The 20,433-nt window shown below is 43.0% G+C and overlaps 1 protein-coding gene across 1 annotated transcript in view; it reads left to right on the top strand.

Annotated features, from left to right (window-relative positions):
• Positions 1-6,735: 6,735 nt before the first annotated feature.
• URB1 (URB1 ribosome biogenesis factor) overlaps positions 6,736-20,433 on the top strand; it is a 35,716-nt gene continuing 22,018 nt past the window's right edge. The window contains exons 1-15 of the mRNA XM_085078285.1: positions 6,736-6,908; positions 6,991-7,130; positions 8,281-8,432; positions 9,046-9,178; positions 10,631-10,727; positions 11,271-11,356; positions 12,513-12,638; positions 13,295-13,425; positions 13,730-13,925; positions 14,053-14,190; positions 14,581-14,754; positions 15,336-15,486; positions 16,978-17,100; positions 18,909-19,021; positions 19,803-19,922. Of these exons, the coding sequence (XP_084934411.1) occupies positions 6,770-6,908; positions 6,991-7,130; positions 8,281-8,432; positions 9,046-9,178; positions 10,631-10,727; positions 11,271-11,356; positions 12,513-12,638; positions 13,295-13,425; positions 13,730-13,925; positions 14,053-14,190; positions 14,581-14,754; positions 15,336-15,486; positions 16,978-17,100; positions 18,909-19,021; positions 19,803-19,922 (2,019 nt within the window). The 5' untranslated portion in view covers positions 6,736-6,769. The remainder of the gene's footprint in view (positions 6,909-6,990; positions 7,131-8,280; positions 8,433-9,045; positions 9,179-10,630; positions 10,728-11,270; positions 11,357-12,512; positions 12,639-13,294; positions 13,426-13,729; positions 13,926-14,052; positions 14,191-14,580; positions 14,755-15,335; positions 15,487-16,977; positions 17,101-18,908; positions 19,022-19,802; positions 19,923-20,433) is intronic.

Here is a 20,433-nt window from a genome sequence, read left to right as displayed (position 1 = left end):
CACTTTCCAGGTGGAATGACTGAAGCAGGAGAGGTTCAAGATGTAGGTAACCTCCAGGGAGGTGAAGCAGTGAGGTTGAATGATGCCACAACACACAGCTGGGTGCTCCTGCATGTAGACATCTGTCTTTTAGGGAACCTTCCTATGGAGGAGGAAAATTTGTGGACACTGTGGCTGACAGGAATTGAAGACATGCTCTCAGAAGAATGGCGCTGATATTTTTTATATATATATATATTCCTCCCCCCCCAAAATGGGGGCTACTTTGCTACTCAACATTACCCTAAAACCAAGTAACCTAAAATATAAAAGTATTTTTGGGAATCTCTGCTATTCCCTGCAATGGTTAGGGCTTAAATAGCAAACTTGGAGACAGCAGTGTAAAACACAAAGGCAGGAAGGGAGAAAGTGCTTATCATGATGTGCAGAATGTGTCTCTTTGCCACAGCCTTGAAAGCAGCTCCTACAAGCTGGCAATGTGCAGTCGCTGGAGGACAATATAACTAATCCAGACATGTTCAGCATGTAGAATTACAGAATCTCAGCCTTGGCCTTTCCTCATGAGCAACACGAATTAGATTCCGTTCTTTTCCCCAGAGAAAAAAAAATCACACGAAAGCCCATAAGTTAGAATCCAGGCAAGATACCATGTCTGCTTCAGAAAGTTTCTCTCTTTTGAACTCGGGGAGAAAAGATACAATTTCACAGTGCCAGAAATGCAAGAATTGTGTTGTTGCATGGAAGCTTTGCTAAAACAAAGCCAAAATCTGAGCACTTAACTTATTTTTCCCCATATTATTAATTTTTCTCTGAACTTCAGCCAAACTGCCAATTTGAAACTCATATCATGGCTTAGTGTATGGAAATTTGAATAAAATTAGTGTCGTCAGTTAAGAAATAAACAATGTGAAATAAAAGAAAGTGAATATGAAAGAAAGAATGTGAAATACAATAAAAAGACAGTTGAGTCACATGGCCTAAAATTTTCTATTAGTGAAAAAAAACAGTAGATCTATTGCACAATAACAAAAATTGTTCAGAAATATACAATCTCAGAAATGCTTTTTAACACGCTCACACACACACAAATATATATGTATATATATATATATGTATGTGTGTGTACACTTCTCTCCACTATACCCCTGAGTGCTTTTTCTTCCTGCTTTCTCCCCTATAATTTTTTAAAGAGCTGATATATGTCATTGTCATTCTCTTCTCCCAGAATAAAGTTTCCAAGAAGTTCTCTAATGTTCTTCTGGGCTTTCGAGGATTAAAACAAAAAATAGATAACATCTAAGAACAAAACCCCAGGCTTTTCCCACATTTTAAAAAGCTTTATATTCCTGCATTCTGACACAGACAGAATCTACAGGACAGTTCAAACAAGTGGGTTGCTATCCTCTCTCTGTTTCTATGGAAATGAGTGTCAGACCAGTTAAAGCAAAGCACATACTTTACAGTAATCACTATATGGTGATTATTTCAAATAACATAGCACATTTTTCTCAATTCAACCTCTATTTCTATGGATACAAGTTGAAAATAGTTGTAGAGAAGCCTGTTCTGTAGTTTTTTTCTAATTCTAAATGTGTTTTGGATGCTGTAAGTTCTCACAAGGTGCTATGGATTATAAGATCTAACAAGATCTTCGAGTGTGTGGCAATTTGAACTTGAGAGGACCAATTCAGTGGGCCAGAGTTAGGAAACATTCTCATGTGTGGGAGTAGAAGTTTGAATGAATACTGAGTGCAGTACTTCAACCAGCAGGTTTAGAAGGAGGGGAAATATTTTCTGTTTTCTGCCATTTTTTTACTTGCTTCAGAGAGAGCAAACTCAGCTAAACAAGTTTTGAGTTTTGTGGTCATGAGCTGCTCCTTGGCCAAACTAGTCATACACCACAGAGACCCTGACCACTTCACAAGAAAGAACAATGACCCATGAAGTTTGTAAAACCAATCTCCTCATGTTTCATTTGGAATGGAACCTCACTCCATTTCCTCACCACTCACAGCAGAAAGTCCCCACTCCTCATTCTCCTGAACGCTGCCAGCCCTGCCAGCAGTTCTCCTGTACATGGATTACTTTTTCTCGCAGTGCACCTGGCACTTGTATAGACATGAAGTAAGAGGCATGTCCCATCTTACAGAGCTAGCTGCTGGAAACAAGAGAAAACATGACCTAAGGTGGAGGCAGAACCAGTGCACCAAGGAAAAGGTCCTGGCTTTGTTGTTCTTGCCCTCTTAAAGCACCCAAGTCATCCCTGGTCACTTCTTGACTCAATGCTTCCAAGACACACTGGGAAAGACTGTGTGTTTTGCCTCTCAGTTTAGGAAGGACAGTAGGACAGAGCTGCTGGGTGGACCACAGTCTTGGAAATCAACCTCTTAGTGAAAGTGCTTTATTATGGGTTTTAAGCCTGCCTTCGACTGATTGTTACCACTGTTTCCCTTTTAATGAGTGCTTAAGCTAAGATTTTCCAAAATGGCTAATGACTGTGTACTTGAAATTCAAGACTGAAGCTTTTTAAAGCCACAGAATCAATGTCAAAACACTGAAAAAGCTGTGGCTTTTCCAAGAGCCATGAAAAAAATCAGGCTTCAAGGTCTCTCAAGTTAGGTATACAAAGACATGGAAAACTGGTAGTGTTTCAGGAAACAGTAGCTCCCAGCAATACATAATCAATGCGAGTTAATAGTTTTGAGATCCAGACCTCAGGCTAATTTGACCCAAGCACTGTGAAATTAGAAGCAAATAACAAAATTTGAAAATAAAACTGCAGCGTTCCTAAGTGCCTGCTTTTCCTATCAGGAGCATTAGGGCTCCCTGGTAAACTCTGTGACTCAGTGACTATGTCAAACAAAATCAGACTGGAGGATGTTTGAAGATGATTCCATGTGCAGAAGGTGGGAAGGATTTCAGCACACAAAAGGTACCACGAGTATCACAGTAGATACTCAGAGCAGCTTTCAGCACTTGCCTCCTGTAGCTCTTCACAGCCTGCTGATTGACCTCCCCAGTTTTCTGTCCTCTTCCCTTCTTTTCTGACCTTTCCCCCCATCTTCAGCACGTGGGCACACAGCCCAATTCTGGACTCACATCATGCTCTGACTCAAACCCCTGGTGCTCATAATGCAGCATTGGCAGGTCCTTCCATATCGACAGGTTCTAATATACCTTGTGGGAGGAAGATAAACTGCCATTAGTCAGCTTTAAAGTGCACTCCTTGCACTCCAGCTGAAAGAACTACAAGATTGGAGGAGGAGGAGGAAGAAGAGGAGGAGGGGTGATTTTGTTTTACAGCATCGAGAGTAAAAAAAGTTGTGGTTTTACTTCAGCCTTGCCAGCCCACTCATGTCCTGGGTCCATACACTGTCCTTGCACATCAGCTGGACTCCTCAATGCCAAACTTGTGGAATTCAAGCTGTGCAATGACTGTGTCTCCAGGTGTGTGATCAGCACTGGGCTGATTGGGGCAAGGATCATGGGAGTGTGGAACAGAGGGCATTCAGACATGTGATGGCAAGGAAGTGATAGCACTGGGAATATTCCCTTCTTGGGAGGCTGTGCTGAGGAAGTGGTCCTGACATCCACATCCCCTCTCTTGGCAGCATCCACCCTCTCTCCTTCTGTGACCCCATGCCTCAGGGTGTCAAAGGCTGGAAAGCTGGAAAATTTGACAAAGAGCTCTATCTCACACTTGAAATTTTGGGGAAAAACTGGAGGAAACTTTTCTGTGGAATAATTGTGTAAACCAAGGGTGAACATTGAGAACTACAGTTTCAAAGATGTGACTTTGAATTAAATCCATTATCCCTGAATGCTTTCTATAATTAATTTATACATAAAAAGAAAAATGTATTATAAGAAACTAATGCATTTCCTACCAAAGTAGTTTAGGGTAGGGAATCACAACTCACATATGGTCTTGGGGTTACTGTAACTGGGGCTCCAGGACCCAAACACCTTTCAGTGGGCTGAAAAGACAGGTTTGGGCTGGGATTAGCATGGGTTATATAACTATGCTCAGGTGCAGGTCTGTCAGCAGTCCAACTCAGAGATAGTCCCTTCTCTGTAGGGAGAGGTTGTAGGGCTGGAGATCAGGCTGAGTTTCGGAAGGGTTGCCAGGACATGGTCAGGGAATGATGTAAATGCATATCAGGAGACTTAATCTTGAGGGGTGGCAACTCTTGGCTATAGAACAGAGAGTATTTACAGCTAAAGGCTGGAGATAGGGGCTGTCTGAGCAGGACAGGAGTGTTTAAGGCTGAAATCAGGAGAAAAACCTTGATTAAGCTTTTGCCTAAGAAATGGCCTCATCTGCCAAATCAGATTTTTGTCTTCAGGATTGCATAAGTGAGGATCCTACAGTGAAGAAAAAGGTTCAGGTTTGGAAGGCCAAGGCAGTTAGGCAGGACTGCAGGGCTGGGGCTTGGCTGTTTAAACACTGTTCAGGGCAGTAAAGGCTTCCGAGGTCATATTGTGGCTGAGGCAGGAAAGGGCTGCTTGGCTCAATTAGTCTTGTATCTAGAACTGTTCCTTGAACAAGGGGGAGAGCTGAGGTTCATGCAAGGGACCAGAAATTGTTTTTCAGACTTGAAAATGCCACAGGGGCAGTGTGTAACTTGGGTATGACGATATGTTCATCTGGTAAGAGTCACAGAAGTATATTTTGATTTACTGAAAACCGGGCAGCTCAGAAGTTACCACTTGACTCATTTGCTGCTTCCATCTGTTGCACATGAAAGCACAGCAGAGCAGATGAGCTTTATCTGAGCCTGAGGTCTCTGACTGGCCCTCCAAAGATGCAGCTTGCCAAAAACATACTCGGGGGAGGAAAGCTGTCAGATATAATAGACAAAGAAAAGGACACAGGCTTCAGAGTGCACTCCAGCAGAACATGGAAGTGACCTGGCTGGAAGTGAAAGCAGCAGTCTGCCTCCCCGGCCTCCTGGAAACCTCTAACAGCCACACGGGCAGGGAGGGGAGAGAATAATTGAACTTCGAGTTGAAAAAAAAAATTTTCGGTAGCATTTGGCAGTAATTTTTTTATACTAGAAATCCTATGAAATATGGTGTGATGATAACTATCAGACTTGTAAGTCTGGCAACTAGGACTTTTACCTTGAGGATCACAGTATGGGTACTGTGAGCTTTTTAAAAGCTGTGTTAAATCAAATATTTTTCCTAGTGCTACTAGATCTAGCCTTCCTTTTCATCCCCTCAATAACAAAGCAACTCCCTCCTAAGAATGTTATTTACTTTCCATACTATGTGCCTAGCAATTTCTGAAATTGTAAATGTATTTGGATACCTCATTAAATTTAGGTTTCAAGAAAACAGTAAGGCTGGAACAAAGGATTTCCATCATCCAGAAGAACCCACTGAGAATGTTTTACGGGAGAACTGAAAAGTATGTACCTTTGCATAGAATTTGCTGTACTAAGGTGAATTCCAAATGGAACTGCCGTAGAAACAAGCAGAAAAATAGCTGGAATGTAGTGAGTTAAACTGAAGTATAGGAAATAGGAATTATTAGCAGTGTTTGGAGCATGATATACCAGCAGCAGTAAGATGCTCTTAGTTTTGTTCTCCTAAATTACTTGCAAACAGCCCTTGTATCTAGTGTCCAGCCATTCATATTACCCCATTTCCTTTCCCTCCCAGTCTGATGTACTCCTTTTATTTAAACCTTTTCTAACATCACCTCTTTTTTCTCAAAGCACAGCAGCATCTTCATCAGCGCGGAAGCGTCTGTTCATCCTGGGACCGGCTGCGAGTGTCGCCCTCTTGTGGACCACTTCATTTTTACAGGCTCTTGCTTAAAAAAAAAAAATCCAAACTGAAAAATAATCCGGTTTGGATTTGGTTAGATCTTGATCTTTATTTTCATTTTTTTCTTACGAAAACAATCTCCTTTGTCTTCTAGCACTGTTTCAACTGTTGTCATTGCATATCTAGCAGTTTATTGGAACAAGGCTTTTCCCATCCCTCCTTATCACTGTGCTTCTCCTGGAATAAGTCTCGCTGAAAGCAAGGGAGGAGTTTGGATTTTAGTTAATCTAACGCTGCCCTCTGGCAGTGGGAAGTCATTCCCCATTGCTCTGTCACTCCTTCCCTTGTAAACTGTCCCTCTCTGTTTTTCCCGTGGGCCCCTCAGGTACTGGAAAGCCCCAGTTTGGTCGCCCCGAAGCCTTCCTTTCCCTTTCCCGGGAAGAGAGGAGCACCCGAGGACATTGTCTCCTCTCCCTGCTCTCTGGCACCTCTGCTTTGCCCTCGCACCGCGAAGCTCAGGCCGAGTCGGCTCAGGATCGCAGGGAGCTGCAGTGCGGGCAAACCGGGATGGCAAAGATCCGCTCGGCCTTGCGAGCAGCGGCGGGCGAGACTGCTGCAGATGGGATCTTGGGAAGGAATTCCTAGCTGTGAGGGTGCTGAGGCCCTGGCACAGGGTGCCCAGAGAAGCTGTGGCTGCCCCTGGATCCCTGGTAGTGTCCAAGGCCAGGTTGGGCAGGGCTTGGAGCAACCTGGGACAGTGGAAGGCAGTGGCGCTGGATGGTGCAACGAGCTGATCGTTCCGGTCCTTTCCAAACCATTCCACGATAACTATTTTTATCTCTTTTGGTCCCCTTGGGCACGGATCGCTCGTAAAGCCCTCCCGAGAGAGCTCCCGCCTCCCGAGGGCGGCACGGCGCAGAGCCCGCCCCGCTCCCGCTCCGCCCGCCCCTTCCTGAGGAAGCCGCGGCGGTTCCGGGGCGGGGCCGGGCTCGGCATGGCCGGGAAGCGGAGCCGGGATGCCGGGGAGCCGAGTGGAGAGCCCGCGGCCAAGCGCGCCTGTGGGCCACGGGCCGAGGAGTTCAATGGCGCTCGCTTCAAGGCGCTGCTCAGGGATGCCGCGGCCGCCGCCAGCGGTGAGGGGCCAAGGCTCGGGCGGGAAGGCGCCGGGCCCGGAGCTCCCCTCACGGTGACCCGGCTGACTCTGTGCTTTTACAGGGCTGGAGACCTTCGTGGCCGTCGCCAAGACGCTGCCGTCGCCTCACGTGTACGATGTCGTGGAGGGATACGTGAAGATTTCCATGGAGTGTGCTGAGATTTTCAGGCTTCTCGATGGAGAAAGGAAGCCTGAAAGTGAAGTAAGTTGGCCGTAGGGTGTAATTCAGTGACTAGAGGCAACAGTCCCAAAGCTCTGCAGGGAATGGCACAGCCCGGGGCTGGCAGAGCTGCAGGATGTTTGGACAGCACTGCCAGGAATGGCCAGGCTGGGATTGCTGTGCAGGACTGGCTGATCCTCAGGGTCCCTTCCAGCTCGGGATATTCTGTGGATCTGTGGCTAAATGCTTAGTGGTGTAAGTAACACTGATAATTTAATATGGTTTTGGATTGGGTTTTCTGGGAGTAGCAGTGGCAGAAGCACCTGTCAAGTGGGAAATGCTCTTTTCAGTTAATAGATGTTTTTGGATCTAATGATACAACCAATAGTCCTGTCCAAATCAAACTGTTCAGGTTCTTTAAATGTTGTCAAAAGACCTTTTAGGAAATAAACGGGTCAATAGAAGTGATTAAAAAGGCAGAACAAAAGTAGTCCAGTGAAAGTAATTGTTTTTAGATATCTCCCTGATACAGCAGTGTTTCTAGGTAGCCACTGGTAAAGCTGACGTCATTTTTCTCGTCTCATCTTGACACAATTTATCCTCATCAGAATAGAATGAATGAACAAAGAGTCAAATAACTTTTCATTGTGAATGCTGATGCAGCATTGCTAACTGCTTACAATGTAGAACTAGATTGTGTTCTTTTTAACCACCACTTGTTGGTCTTTGCCTTACAGTATCATTTTTGTCTGTGTAATGACAACTTGTGTCATGCTCAGTGACAGGCTTTCCTCAAGATCCTTTCACTGACAGGAGCTGATGTTTGTAATGGGCACAGCCCCAGTGCTGTGTGGATTCTGGATTCTTTTGGAAGGAGTTAATTGCAAGGCTGGAACAGCCCAGATGTTTTTCTCCAGCACATTTCATGCTTCATCATCCACTTAGGAGCAGTTGTCTCTTGTAGCATTGATTCTTTGAAACTACATGCTCTCAGAAGTAATCTTTTCAAAGAGGAAGCATTACTTTGGGAGAGAATCTAGAAGGGAAGTTAATGTCACTTTCATGTGTGGAGACTTTCCTCTTGGAGTGGGGTTACTCTTTTTATTGATGGTGGTTAGTACTGTTTGCTCAGCTAATAATTTCAAGTCTTACCTGATATTGTCAGATACTAACATACTTCTGTATCCTGCAGATGCTGTTAATCTTTCAAGCTCTAGAAGCCATTTTACTGAGGACAGCCAGTGACCTCTCACATTTTTCTGTCGTGGGAATGAACATTGTCAAAAAGTTGATTCATTCCTATATGAAACTGATCTATGCCACTTTGTATTCTGAAAATCACAGGTAAGTCTTCTTGGTGCTCTGGTGGACAATCTCTGTCAGTTGATCTGGAGGGAGTGTAGTAGACATTGCACAGTTTATCTTGTCTAGAAGGGATCTCTGCCTGAATCACATGGCTATCTGCAGCCTGTCCATGACAGAAGCGTGATGGACAGATTACAAATCTGTTCATGTGAAGTGGCTGTTCAGGTGATGGAGGTCTGCAGTCTTGTACCTCGTGGCCCTGGCATATTCCCATTGAAATAAATGGCAAACCTCTATGAATTTAGAAGTTCACAGAATCATAGAATAATTCAGGGTTGTTTAGTCCAACCCCACTGCCATGAGGTCATCTTCAAGTTGTTAATTTTGGCACTTTCTCCCTTTTAAACTCCTTCATACTGGGGATATCCAGCCTCACATTAAGGTTTAATTTTGGGGAAGAATGTAAAAAGGTGTTTCCTTCTCCCTTCTTCCCTCTCCCCTCTTTCCCAGCTACCATTATTACTGCCTAAAATAATTACATTGGTTGTTTAACTTCCCTTCTATTTTCTCAAGTTTTAATCTCTTGGTTTGGTGGGTTGTATAACCATCATCCTGGAAACAACCTGCAGGTTTACCTGTGCTTATTTTTTAGGATGAGCCGAGGGTGCCTTATGCTCTTGTCAGCAATGGTGGCTCAGGGCCCAGATTCTGCAAGGGATGTATATAGTCATTTTGATTTCAATAACAGATACCTGCCTGGATTGTTGAAAAAAAGATGTAATAAGGTAAGTTAAGGTGCTGTGTGCCATGGGATGCTATGCCATGACTCCACCAGCTTTTTTATCCAATTATTTAGATATTTAGCTCTTGCTGATGTTTCTCTGCTGTATTTTCATCTGCAAGGATTTAATTCTCCCTTCCTGTCCTATGTCAGGCTGAAGTCCTTGATTGTGCCTCACTGGACACATGTAATTTGTGTGTTTCCAACAAGCTGTGGAGAAATATAAATGGACAGTTTCTATGAACTGCCCTTCTAGTGCCTAAAAAAGAGTGAAAGTGATAGTAAACTCCTGAAAACTAGTCAGTCTTTTTGCAGTTTGCTCCCACTGAAATAAATGGATGTTGGAGAGGGACTATTGCTCAGTACTAATACAGAGTAATTGCATTTGGAAATATAAACAAGAGTTCTAAATAATCTCTTGTTGGAAATCCTCAAGGAGAATATGTGAGTGAGGAGAAAAAGTAATTAGTCTTTTTCCAGAAGAATCTGATTCTTGTTCCCTCCCTGTTTGCTAAAAATAGTCAGGATTGACCCAAAGCAGTGCTTTAGAACAAGAATATTTATGTGTCATTCCAAATGTAAGTGTGTAATACATCCAGTATTATTTTCAATGCTGATATATTATTTCCAGATTTTAAAGATGACTTGCAGAGTGAATGTGTACATTTGTGTTGGGTTTGTGCCATCTGAGATGAACATTCAGACTTTTTCTATATAAAGCAATCAAATGGAAAGCAAAAAACCAAACACGTCCCCTTTTCCCTGCAACCACCTTTTGTAGTTCTGGAACTGTCAGATTCCATGGGTTTTGACCTCACTGCAGAAGTTGTCTGCAGAACTACCTCCACCCTTAATTCTAAATGCTTGGGTGCAGTCTTTTGACCACAAGCTTGTTAGATATGCAAGTAAGGTACAAGGAAAGAAGCATCCAAAAGGTCTTACTCTTGCACAGCTTTCAGTGAAATTGCCACAACTGGCTATCTGAGGTGAGTTTTCAAACACAAACATACCATGCTGGTACAGGCCAAGCTTTCACTGCTTCCATTGTGCCTGAATTGGGGGTTATTATAATATAATATAATATAATATAATATAATATAATATAATATAATATAATATATTAGCCCCTTTTCATGGGCATTTTTGGGAACTGACTAAGCAGTGCACAAGTGAGGAGGTTCAGTGATGCAGGGTTTGGCATGAAACTGCTGTTAATATTTCCTTTTTATTTAAATTTTTGGCCTGGTCTCATGTATTGAGAATTGCAAAGCACTTTTTATGTTAAACTGATCTGCTTAATGCAAGAGGATTTTTAGCTGAATACACTGTGGATGTATTGCATGTAAATGTGTGTCTGTGGCTATGTGCAGCATGTTTATAAAAGTTGTTTCATTTCTGTACAATCTGTGTGCTAACAGCATTTTTTTATTTTATATTTCTGTTTTTATGTTTCCAGGGGAGAACAGATGTCCGCATGGCTTATATTCAGTTTGCTCTCTCCTTTCTCATTGCTGGTGACAATGCAGTCTTGGCACAGGTGCTGGAATTAAAAGGTACTTCATGATTGCTTGTCTGGTTTTTGGTTTTAAGGCACAGTCATTTAGAGGTGATAATAAATACGATCTTATTAAAACTGTGAACCACGTAGAGAGCACGAATAAGAAGCAAAATATGTATTTTTAATCTTACTACCTGAAAAGCTTTAAACTTCTTTGGTAGTGTAGTAAATAAGCCTCTTCTGTTTGAGAACGATATGCTATCTGCTAAAACTTTTCAAAAATAGAAAGAATATGAACTTACATAAGTTTCAGTATAGCATTTCAGGGCCCAGAATGTATTTGCAGTTAACAGATGCCATAGCAGTGTTAATCAGCAGATTCAAGATGAGAGTAGGTCTGGCAGCATCACTTGCTCATCACCATGGTCACAGACACATCATCCTTCTGGACTCTGATTGCTGCCTTTTGGTTCATCCTGGCATATAACAGCAAGATAAATAATGGGACATGGAAGAGGAGCGGGTATAAATTCCCTGAAGCATTTTAGTATGAAAAAAGCTCTCACATTTTGACTTAACATTTGAAATGTCCTCTCAGATTTCATTCCAAATATTCTTCGCTCTGACATAAAGGAAGACAGAGTTTCTACTGTCAATCTTCTACTTTCCACACTGAGAACTAAGGTATGATACACCCTTGAAACTGTGTTGTCTCATGTTTTCTCTTTTCCTTGCTTCTAGAAAGGGTTCTGCAGTGATTTCTCACACAATGTTCAGTTCTTAGGGCTGCTGGCAGTGTGTTGCTGTGGTGTCCATGGTTAATAATATGTGTTGGAAGTTGGTAGCTTGGCTATATTACTGTCTCAGGATTGAAATTTATTCTCCTTTTCCAATGCCTCCTTTTAAAGGAAGTCATTGCAATAGCCTGTGCTTGAATGCTAATTTCAGCTCATCTTCAGTGTGTGGTGTGCAACAGATTCTCACCTTTTCATGGGTTATGACTGCGTCAGTGCCAAGCCTGAAGGTCAAAAGAACTGGAGTATTTTTGGTGCTTCCAGTCACAGGAAGACTGGTCTTTCAATTAATGCTGAAATTGAGAGCTCAGCAATGTTGCTTAAGCTGTTGTATAAACATTTGAGATAATGAAGAAAAAGTAGTTTCACATTTAGAGCATAACCATGAGAGCCTGCCTCAGACTCAGGCTTTTCACAACTGGCCAGTTAAAACCAAAAATGTTCTTCGTTTTGCTGTTGCAATAACATGAAAAAAAAGGAGAATAAAAAAGCTACCATTTAAATGTAAAATAAACCTCCTTGAAACTTTGTTTTCCAAATGAAAATTCTCCTATGTGGAAGTCATACATCATGAGCTGTTACGTTATTGGTGAACCCCAGCACACTGTATGACTCTTTCAGCTTAGCAAGGAAAATGAGAATTAAAGCAATGCCAGGAGTTAAACACAGCAGAAGAGCTTTTAAGAAACTTCCTCCACTGTGTATTCCCTTTCATTGAAACTTTATTTGTAGTAGGCTTTACCACGTGTACCCCAGGTTTCTCTGGTTCTGGTCTGTGTCTGTGATGCTCTAAACACAATCTCCAGTTGAATGTGGATGTCTGTCCTGTCCAGCACATGCAGGGTTTGCAGAGGTTGGTGTAGGCCAAGGTGGAGCCAGGAGCACGTGAGCAAAGTGTTGGCAGGACAGGCAGAACTTTCTGTCTGCCCTAGTGAGGAGAGCCAGCTCTGTGTGTGCTAGAAGAATGAAGTGTGTTGCTATTCTGCCATTATTTTGTGATAGCTTGCAATAAATAGAAGAGTTTGGTTTTGTCTCACTATTTTCAGGTGGTTCATAACAAAAACATCACCAAAACACAGAAGGTGCGTTTTTTCACTGCAGAAGTGTTGATTCACATTGCTTCACTGTACCGTTGGAATGGGATTACTGATGTCAGCCCTGAGGATTTAAAGGTCTGGTAATTTATTTCTTTGTTACTCTTAGTCCTTGTGCTGCCTTTTTCCCCTCCCCCCTTGCACCCCACAGGTTTTGAAACAGCTCCCAGTTGCTCTTAGCTTGATGAGTTCAAGAAGAGGAATCTACTGGGCCTACTTATAAAGAACCCCCAAATTTCTGCTCTTTCTCACTGGGTTTTGGCTGCAGCTTTTTCACCTTTGTGTCTTGCATTTCCCCTACCAGATGCTTATGACCCTCCACTCCCATCCTGATATACTGTAAACACCTTTTGGAGGAGATTGGTTTCTAGTAGGTGTCTGTTTGGAGCTGTGCAAATCTCTGACCCCTTCATAAGCATACATTTCAGTTCTGAATAATACTAAGTTGTTGCAGTTCCTGGCAGTCCATGTAAGTCATATGATTCATGATTGCCCAGCCATGGTTGTCAAGAGCTTTCTCATCCATAGGGATCTTGAGTTGTTCTGGATGTAGAAGGTTAATGGAATCATAGAGAATCACAGAATGGTTTGGGTTGGAAGGGGCCTTCGAGTCCTGAAGCTTCTCTTCTTAATGTGAACAAAAGCCAAACTTTCTTCTAGCCTTTCTGTAAGAGGAGCTATATAAAATGTAGACTGAAGTTGATACCTGTCATGCCAAATTTCTCTTTTTGTAGGTGGCTGAAGGTCCTGAAGAGGTGGGAAAAATGATGGTACGAGAACTTGTGCATAGTTTCTTGGTGGACCTCTGCTGCTCTCTGAAACATGGCATAACATTCTATGATCCAAGTCTTGGAACTTCTGGCAAGTAAGTCACGGGGCAGCTGGGATTGTACATGGATTTTTTGCTAGAAGCAAAAGAGACCTCACTAGTTATTGTGTCTGCCCTGATATGTGTGGTATTGGTTCAAAGTAATTACTGTTTGTCATGCAGAAAATGTGGAGGTAGATTCAGTTCTTACTTCTCTGAGTATAAACTCAGATATTATGCCAGGAGGGTGAGAGGTCGTGCCTTCAATTAACAGTTAGAGGAGCTGCAGAGTTCACATTCCCTATGAAGTATCAAAATAAGGATTTCTTACTTAAAATAATTTTTTTTTTGTCTTCAACAGGGGAGGAAATGTGGTACTTTTGCACTTCCTGCTTGGTTTAAAAACTGCAACAGAAGATGAAATGGTTGCTGATCTCATGGTGAATATTTTCAAAGTATGCCCAGATTTACTGAATAGATACTTTAAGGAGACCCGGTACTCCTTTGTTCCTAGAGTGAAGTCTGCTTGGATGGACAATATGAAGTTACTCAAGAAGGTAGGAGTATGGATGATGGTAAAAAGCCATGCTCAGAGCACGAAGCTCTGTAAACATTTAAACTAAACTGGGAAAGAAGGAATTGACTGTATCAATGGGCCTTAATTTTTTTTTTTTTCCTTTTCAGATCTATGAGGCTCAACCAGAGATCTCCAATTCTTTCAAGACTTCAGAATTCATTCCCCTTCCCAGGTTGCTTTCTATGGTGATGGTAACAACAGTCCCTGCAGTGTGCAATAAAATAATGTTCACCCAAGGGTTAAATGTAAGAGTGCTCTATACTTTTTCAGTGATTTTTCTGTTCCAGTTTGTACTGTTTAATTGAAGTGTGTGATCATCCAAGAAATTTCTTAAGTTGGTTAATTTCATGTGTTTTGTATTGTGTGCCTCAGCATGAGTTAGGCTTGGGGAAGCACTGGAAAAAGAATTAAAACCCCTGATATTGATTCCAGGTGCCTTTCAGAAGCACTACTTGTGCCACTGCCCACTCGTGGTTTAGGCTGGGAATCTGAAAACCTATGGATTCTTTACTGCTAGCCAAGAGTTAGGAAATCATTTATTCATTCATTGACAAATTTTAGCATTCAGAGTACAGATTCTGTGCAAAGCCTAACAGGAATCACTGAAATCTCATGAATTCGCTTCCTTCTTTTAGTTGCCCAGCGCAGTGGTGAAGAACAGCATCCTGTCACTGGTATCCATGGTGCTGAGAAGAGCCCTGAGGAACATTGAGCACTGTTTGTCTGAAGAAACTTGGCAAAGGTCACAGATCTACACGCTGCAGGCAGCGCAGGAGTTTGTGCAGCTCTACAGAGAAGCTGTCAGCAAGGTAGAAAGAAAGAGACAACTGGGGGCTGACAGGAGGCATTTTGCAGGCAGCAGACAACTGCTCTCCTCTGTACTTTCTCCTCAAGTGGTTGCAGCCTAGGAGCCAGGAGATGGTATCCTGGGGGAGGCTCTGGGATAAACAGTGATGTGGGAGCCTGTGTTTCCTGACATGGCTAAACTTTATTTGGGAATTTGTAATATTGATGACTGTTGTGCTGCAAATGACTTGCAAGAGCAGGAGGCAAGTTCTCCTTCTGGTTCAAGTCAGTGTAGCCAGAAGAGGTTACTCAGAAATTACTAGACAAGAGAGCACTTGAGTTGAAAATATAGCACGAAGAAGAAGAGCTAGACATCAGTTTTTCACAGGAAACCCTTTCAATAAAATGTTCTTTCCAGTACTTGATGTTCTGCAGAAGTGAAAGTACAGTGCTTGATTTCAGATCATTCCCTAATTGCACACGAGGTCAGTTTCAACCTTTGTGAAGAGCAGCAAATCTTCCTGTTGGGTGGTTGGGATGTATTTGTCACAGGAGCTTGGTCCTGCAAAGGAGAGCTGTTGCAATTTACCCTTTTTGCTTTTAGGTTTTACCAGACATGAATAATATAGTGGCTGTCTGGCAGTCCCTTCTGAAGCAAGAGAGAGATCACCACGATGGCCCAGCAGAGAAAAAGGAAGGTGATGTCTCCACTGTGAAGGCAACTATGGAGACAGCAGAAGTTGCTGAGCAGCATGGTAGGCAAAGCAGGTGGAGTTACCCCTTCTTACCTCTGTGGGAATGGGTGTTGTGAAACCCTCATCCTGCCCTTAACTTCAGTCAAATCCAGATCTCACTTGTGCCTTTTCTTTGTTCTATTCTTCAGGCCTTTAGAATTGCCTGAGAACACAGTTTAACATATAGGCTGCCACTGCTACTAGAAGGTTAGGCAGTTTGACTTTCTGCTGTCCCAGGATCACAGGATGGTTGAGGTTGGAAAGGATCTCTGTAAATCATCTTGCCCCGCCATCTCTGCCTAAACCTGGTTACCCATCTTGGCAAAAAGCCTGTGAAGTTTTCCTTGTAGGCTGGAGATAAATCTGCAGCCAGTTTTGCCCTTCACATTGCATTTTCCACAGAGAGATTTCCTGGAGCAAAGGGTTTTTCAGTGGATGTCCTTCTGTGCATCCCTTTGGGCAGCAAAGTAGTTGTCAGCACCGATACTCCAGGGCTTGGTTGGCAGAGTGCCTGGGAAAACCAGTGGAGCAGCTAATTTCTGCAGGACTGTAGCTGAAGTTCCTCTGCATGCTGAGGTGGTAACGCTGTGTCGCTTACTCCCAGCTCACCTTTTACAGCTTTATTTGCATTGTGGCCACCAGAGAATTCTTTTCTAATGGGAGCTGAGACTCAGGCAAACAAAGTTTATCCATGGCATTCATCCAGTTCTTTCTAACTCCCTGAGGGAGACCAAGTTAATAGGAAAAAATTAGGTGTTAAATGTTTTGGCTGTCCTTCATGTACTCTGCTTCCTTTCATTAATGACTGGATAACAAGTAGCTTTTGTGCCTCCTCATGTTACAGCTGAAAGCTGAGATGGCTTTTCTAGGAAATAAACAGATGCCTTAAGTGATGTTGGTGTTTGTCTTACACAGTTATTTGTTGTCTGCCTCTTGCCAAGTGCTCACACTGAGAAAGTATTATTTTGAAAGAGGAAAGGGAAAGAAAGAAGTCTTTAACTGAAACAACACATTTGCAACAAACGACAGTGTACTGTCTCCTGCACTTCCCCAGCCAGACCTACCTGACATTAGCTAAAAGTAGTGGTCCCAGAAAATCAGCAGCATGACCATATCCTTTCCTTCACTTTTTCCTGTTATTCAGCCTTAAATTATACAGCAGCAGGACTGGTGGCATTCTTACAGTGAGTGTTCAAATGTTCAGGTTGTGTTTTATATGTGTGAGCACTTCTGAGTCAAATTAGAATTGGCAGCTCTCAATCTAAGCACTGAATACACAGGTTTAGTTTTGAAAGTATTCACACAGGAATGCTAGGGAAGGAAGCTAGAGATCCATGGGTGTTTTTCTCGTTGGTGTTTTTATCAAGGGCTGTTGGGAAGCTAGCAGGTCATTCCCTAGGCAAGTCTGTTGGAAATACAGTTAGTAATTCTCATGCTGGGTAATGGAGGTGCTACACTGTGCTCTCTTGCCATGAAGGAAGAAGAAACTAATTCTGGAAACACTTTGTTTAGTTTCAGATGATGCTGAGACGCTGCTTCTGAAAGCTGCACTGCTTCAGGTCATATGTCTTTATCAGAAGGTTGTGCCCCATTTGGTAGCACGGAGCAACTTTGATTTTAGCAAGCTGCTAAAAGGTATGTGATGGGCTTTTCTATTTCCTCCACTATTTTCTCTGGCTGTTTACAAAGTCCACAGCAGATGGGAATGTTTGCTTTTCTGTGGAGATAAAGAACTGTTTTCTAAAAATAGCCCATTTTAGTTTCCCCATTGTGCTGGCATTTATTGTTGCTGTTTCTGCAGTGTTCTGGCACTGTTAAATTCCATAGCTGCTCTGCCACACTCAGCTGTCAGCACTGCGTTGCACTCCAGTCTTTCTCTCTGTGTGTCATGTTCTTGGAAGTGTTTGGTCTTCATGGGCTTTGAATTCTAATCTAGGGTTCAGGAAGCTAAGGCTCAGTTAGAGCTGAGTCTGGCCAGGGATGTCAAAGGCAACAGTAAAGACTTCCATAGGTACATAGCCAACAAAAGAAAAACTAGGAATGATGTGGACCCTCTCCAGAAGGAAATGGGAGACCTGACTAGCCTGGATATGAAGAAGGCTGAGGTTCTGGATGACTTCTGTGCCTCAGCCTTCAATGGCAGGTGTTCCAGCCAAGCTTCCCAAGTAGGGAAGGGCAAATGCCGGGACTGGGAGAGTGAAGATCCTGAGCCTCGCTGTCAGAGAGGATCAGATTGAAGCCCATCTGAGGACCCTGAACCTGCTCAAGTCCACAGGACCTGGTGAGATCCATCCACGGGTCCTGAGGGACCTAACAGAGGCAGTGACTAGTGCATTACCTGTTGCATTTGAGAGTTTGTGGCAGTCTGGTTAAGTTCCCACTGACTGGAAAAGGGGATACACAGCCCCCATTTTTAAAAAGGAGGAAGTGAAAGAGCCAAGAACTACAAACCAGTCAGTCTCACCTCTGTGCCAGGCAAGATCATGGAGCAGAGTCTCCTGGAAACTCTGCTAAGGCACATGGAAAACACAGAGGTGGTTGGTGACAACCAGCATGATTTCACTAAGGGCAAATCACACCTGGCAAATTTGGGAAGGTCCTCCAGTACTGCTCGTGGTACAATGAATGCAGCCATGTACAGCTGAGAGCAAAGGCTTGGCTGGGTATCACTGCTGTGTGTGGCCACCAGGGCTTGTGGGCCACCCAGCTCGAGCAGCCATCTGTGTGTTAGGCATGGCCTGGCATGTGTAAGGGTGGGAGTTAGGTAAATGCCTTGATTAACCTGTCCGAGAAAAATCCCTCTCTAAATCAGCTCTGTCGCAGAGATCTTCCCCCTGTCGCAGCCTGTTTGATTTTTGTACTTGGTGACTCACCAGATCACATACCCTGTTTATCCCTTTATTTCTTGCACTGGTCTGCTTACTTCAAACTGTACAAAAGGCAAGACACCTTTTTGTGAGGCAGAAATCTCTGTGGGTCTGTTTGGGTACATTTTGAAATAATAAAGTTAAACAGGCTGGAAAATAAGTTGTCATTCTCAAACAAATGTAATGAAGTGAGCCTGGCTATTGATTTTGAAGAAAGATGACATGGTAGAAAATGATGGTGTAAATGAATCACTTGCTCTCCAGTTTATCCATCCTTTGTACTACCTGTAGGTCACAGCTTTTCAGGGTTGCTGAGACTGATAAATGAAATTTTGTATTCCCGTGCATGACCAATGGTTTGTGCTGGGGTCAGGTGGTACAATCTGTCTCTGAGGGCTGCATTCCCACCTAGGGTTGGCCAAACGTAGTTGCAGTGTGTCTGGGGATCCCATGCTATGAAGATCTGTGAATTGCCAGTTTGTCTCACAGCGGTGTTTTAAACCCTAAAAGGTGAGTGTTCTGAGATCTCAGGAAGATGAACCAAACTGAAGTTGGTTTCTTGCTTTCACACCTCAGGTATAGTCACTGAAAAGGGCCTGAGGGAGGAGGTCCCTCCTCTCCTGCAGCACCACATACTGAAAGTGGCTTTGGAACTTCCTGCAAACAAATTTGCCTGGTTCAGAGTACAGGTAAGAGGCTGATGCAAATATTTGTTTCCTTGGGCTGTTGTTCTCAAGTCTTTCCATCTGGGATTGCCTAGTTTTAAATTAGTCCGGTCCAGTCATTTTAGGAGCTGACCCTTTTGTAAAACCAACAGGAATTGCAGTCCTAGCAGTAGTGAAAAATCCCTTCTGAGCGGAAAGTTTTTTTACAAGGACAACATTTTTTCCCCCCTGATAAAGGTTCCTTCAGCTCTGCATGCCTCTGGAGAGGAGCACAAGTGAGAATGTGCTAGTTTCCACTTGTCTGGAAAGCCTGAGGTTGCAGACCAGGGAAATGAGCTGCTGATGGGAGCCATCCCACCCCTTCCCAAGGCAGATTCCAACATTTTTTAATGCTCTCCATAATTAGTGGACAACCATCAGGGCCCCAGCTCTCCTTTTAACTGCAGGCTTGTAAAATAAGAACTCTTTCAAGAGTTTGCTTGTCATGTCAGGAGAAAGGAGTTGACCTGGCTTTGAGGGGAAGCAGAGACACTCATGGAGTGTGGTGACAAGGACAGAAGTGGAATGATGGGGGAGTAAAAGATGATTGGTGAGGGAAGTGGCTTTCTCTTGGGTCCTTGTTGTAGTTGGGCTTTCTGTTGCTGCTCATTGAATGCAAAGTAGTGTAAATGGTTCCATTCATTTCTGGCCTTAGGATTTTTGGGCAGGTCTATAAAATAATATAATTACATATCAGCCTCAGTGCAATATGCTCTCCTGTACAGTGTTGCTGTGGCAGGGGAATTTTAATATATTTTTCTTGAAGGATATCTCTGAGACAGAGAAGATGTCTGGTGAAAAATCAGTCTTCTATTTACTGATGAAAATGTTTGTTACAAGTACCTACTCTCATCTGAAAATTTCCACCAAAAAATTAATCATCAAGGTAAGCATTTGAATTAAAATATCAGGATATTCACTATATCCCACTGGTCTGAAATTTCGGGATTGTAAGAGGCAGATACCTTTACTGCATGGTTGTGTGGTCAACAGAGTCTGCTTTCCTGATTCCTGTGACTTGTTGGAGTTTGCTGTCAGATAACTGGCTGTTAGCTAAATATTTTATGGAGATAAATGCAGTGAACTGACTTTCCTGCAGCAGTTGGTGAAAGAGTAAGGAAAATGTCTTTAATGTTTGCCCACCCACCTAGGCTGAATTAATTCCAACACTGTAATAAATCAGTGTAGTTTGTGCCTGCAAAGGTCTTGACGTTGATCAAGAAGTGATTACTTTTTATTTTTGATTTTGTGATTGTTTATTTAATCTGTACTTCAGCACTCAAGCCTTGCTAAAGCCTTAGCTGCTAGTTTGCTCTGGCCCTGCAGAGCAGTCCTCTCTGTTACTGTCTGATACAAGGAGTACTTTTTGTCTTAAAAGTAATTAAAATATCCTTCTG

The sequence above is a fragment of the Lichenostomus cassidix genome, chromosome 1 (genome assembly GCF_008360975.1).
Source record: "Lichenostomus cassidix isolate B80296 chromosome 1, HeHo_3.0, whole genome shotgun sequence".
NCBI lineage: Eukaryota > Metazoa > Chordata > Aves > Passeriformes > Meliphagidae > Lichenostomus > Lichenostomus cassidix.
This window is presented reverse-complemented; position numbering and strand designations above follow the sequence as displayed.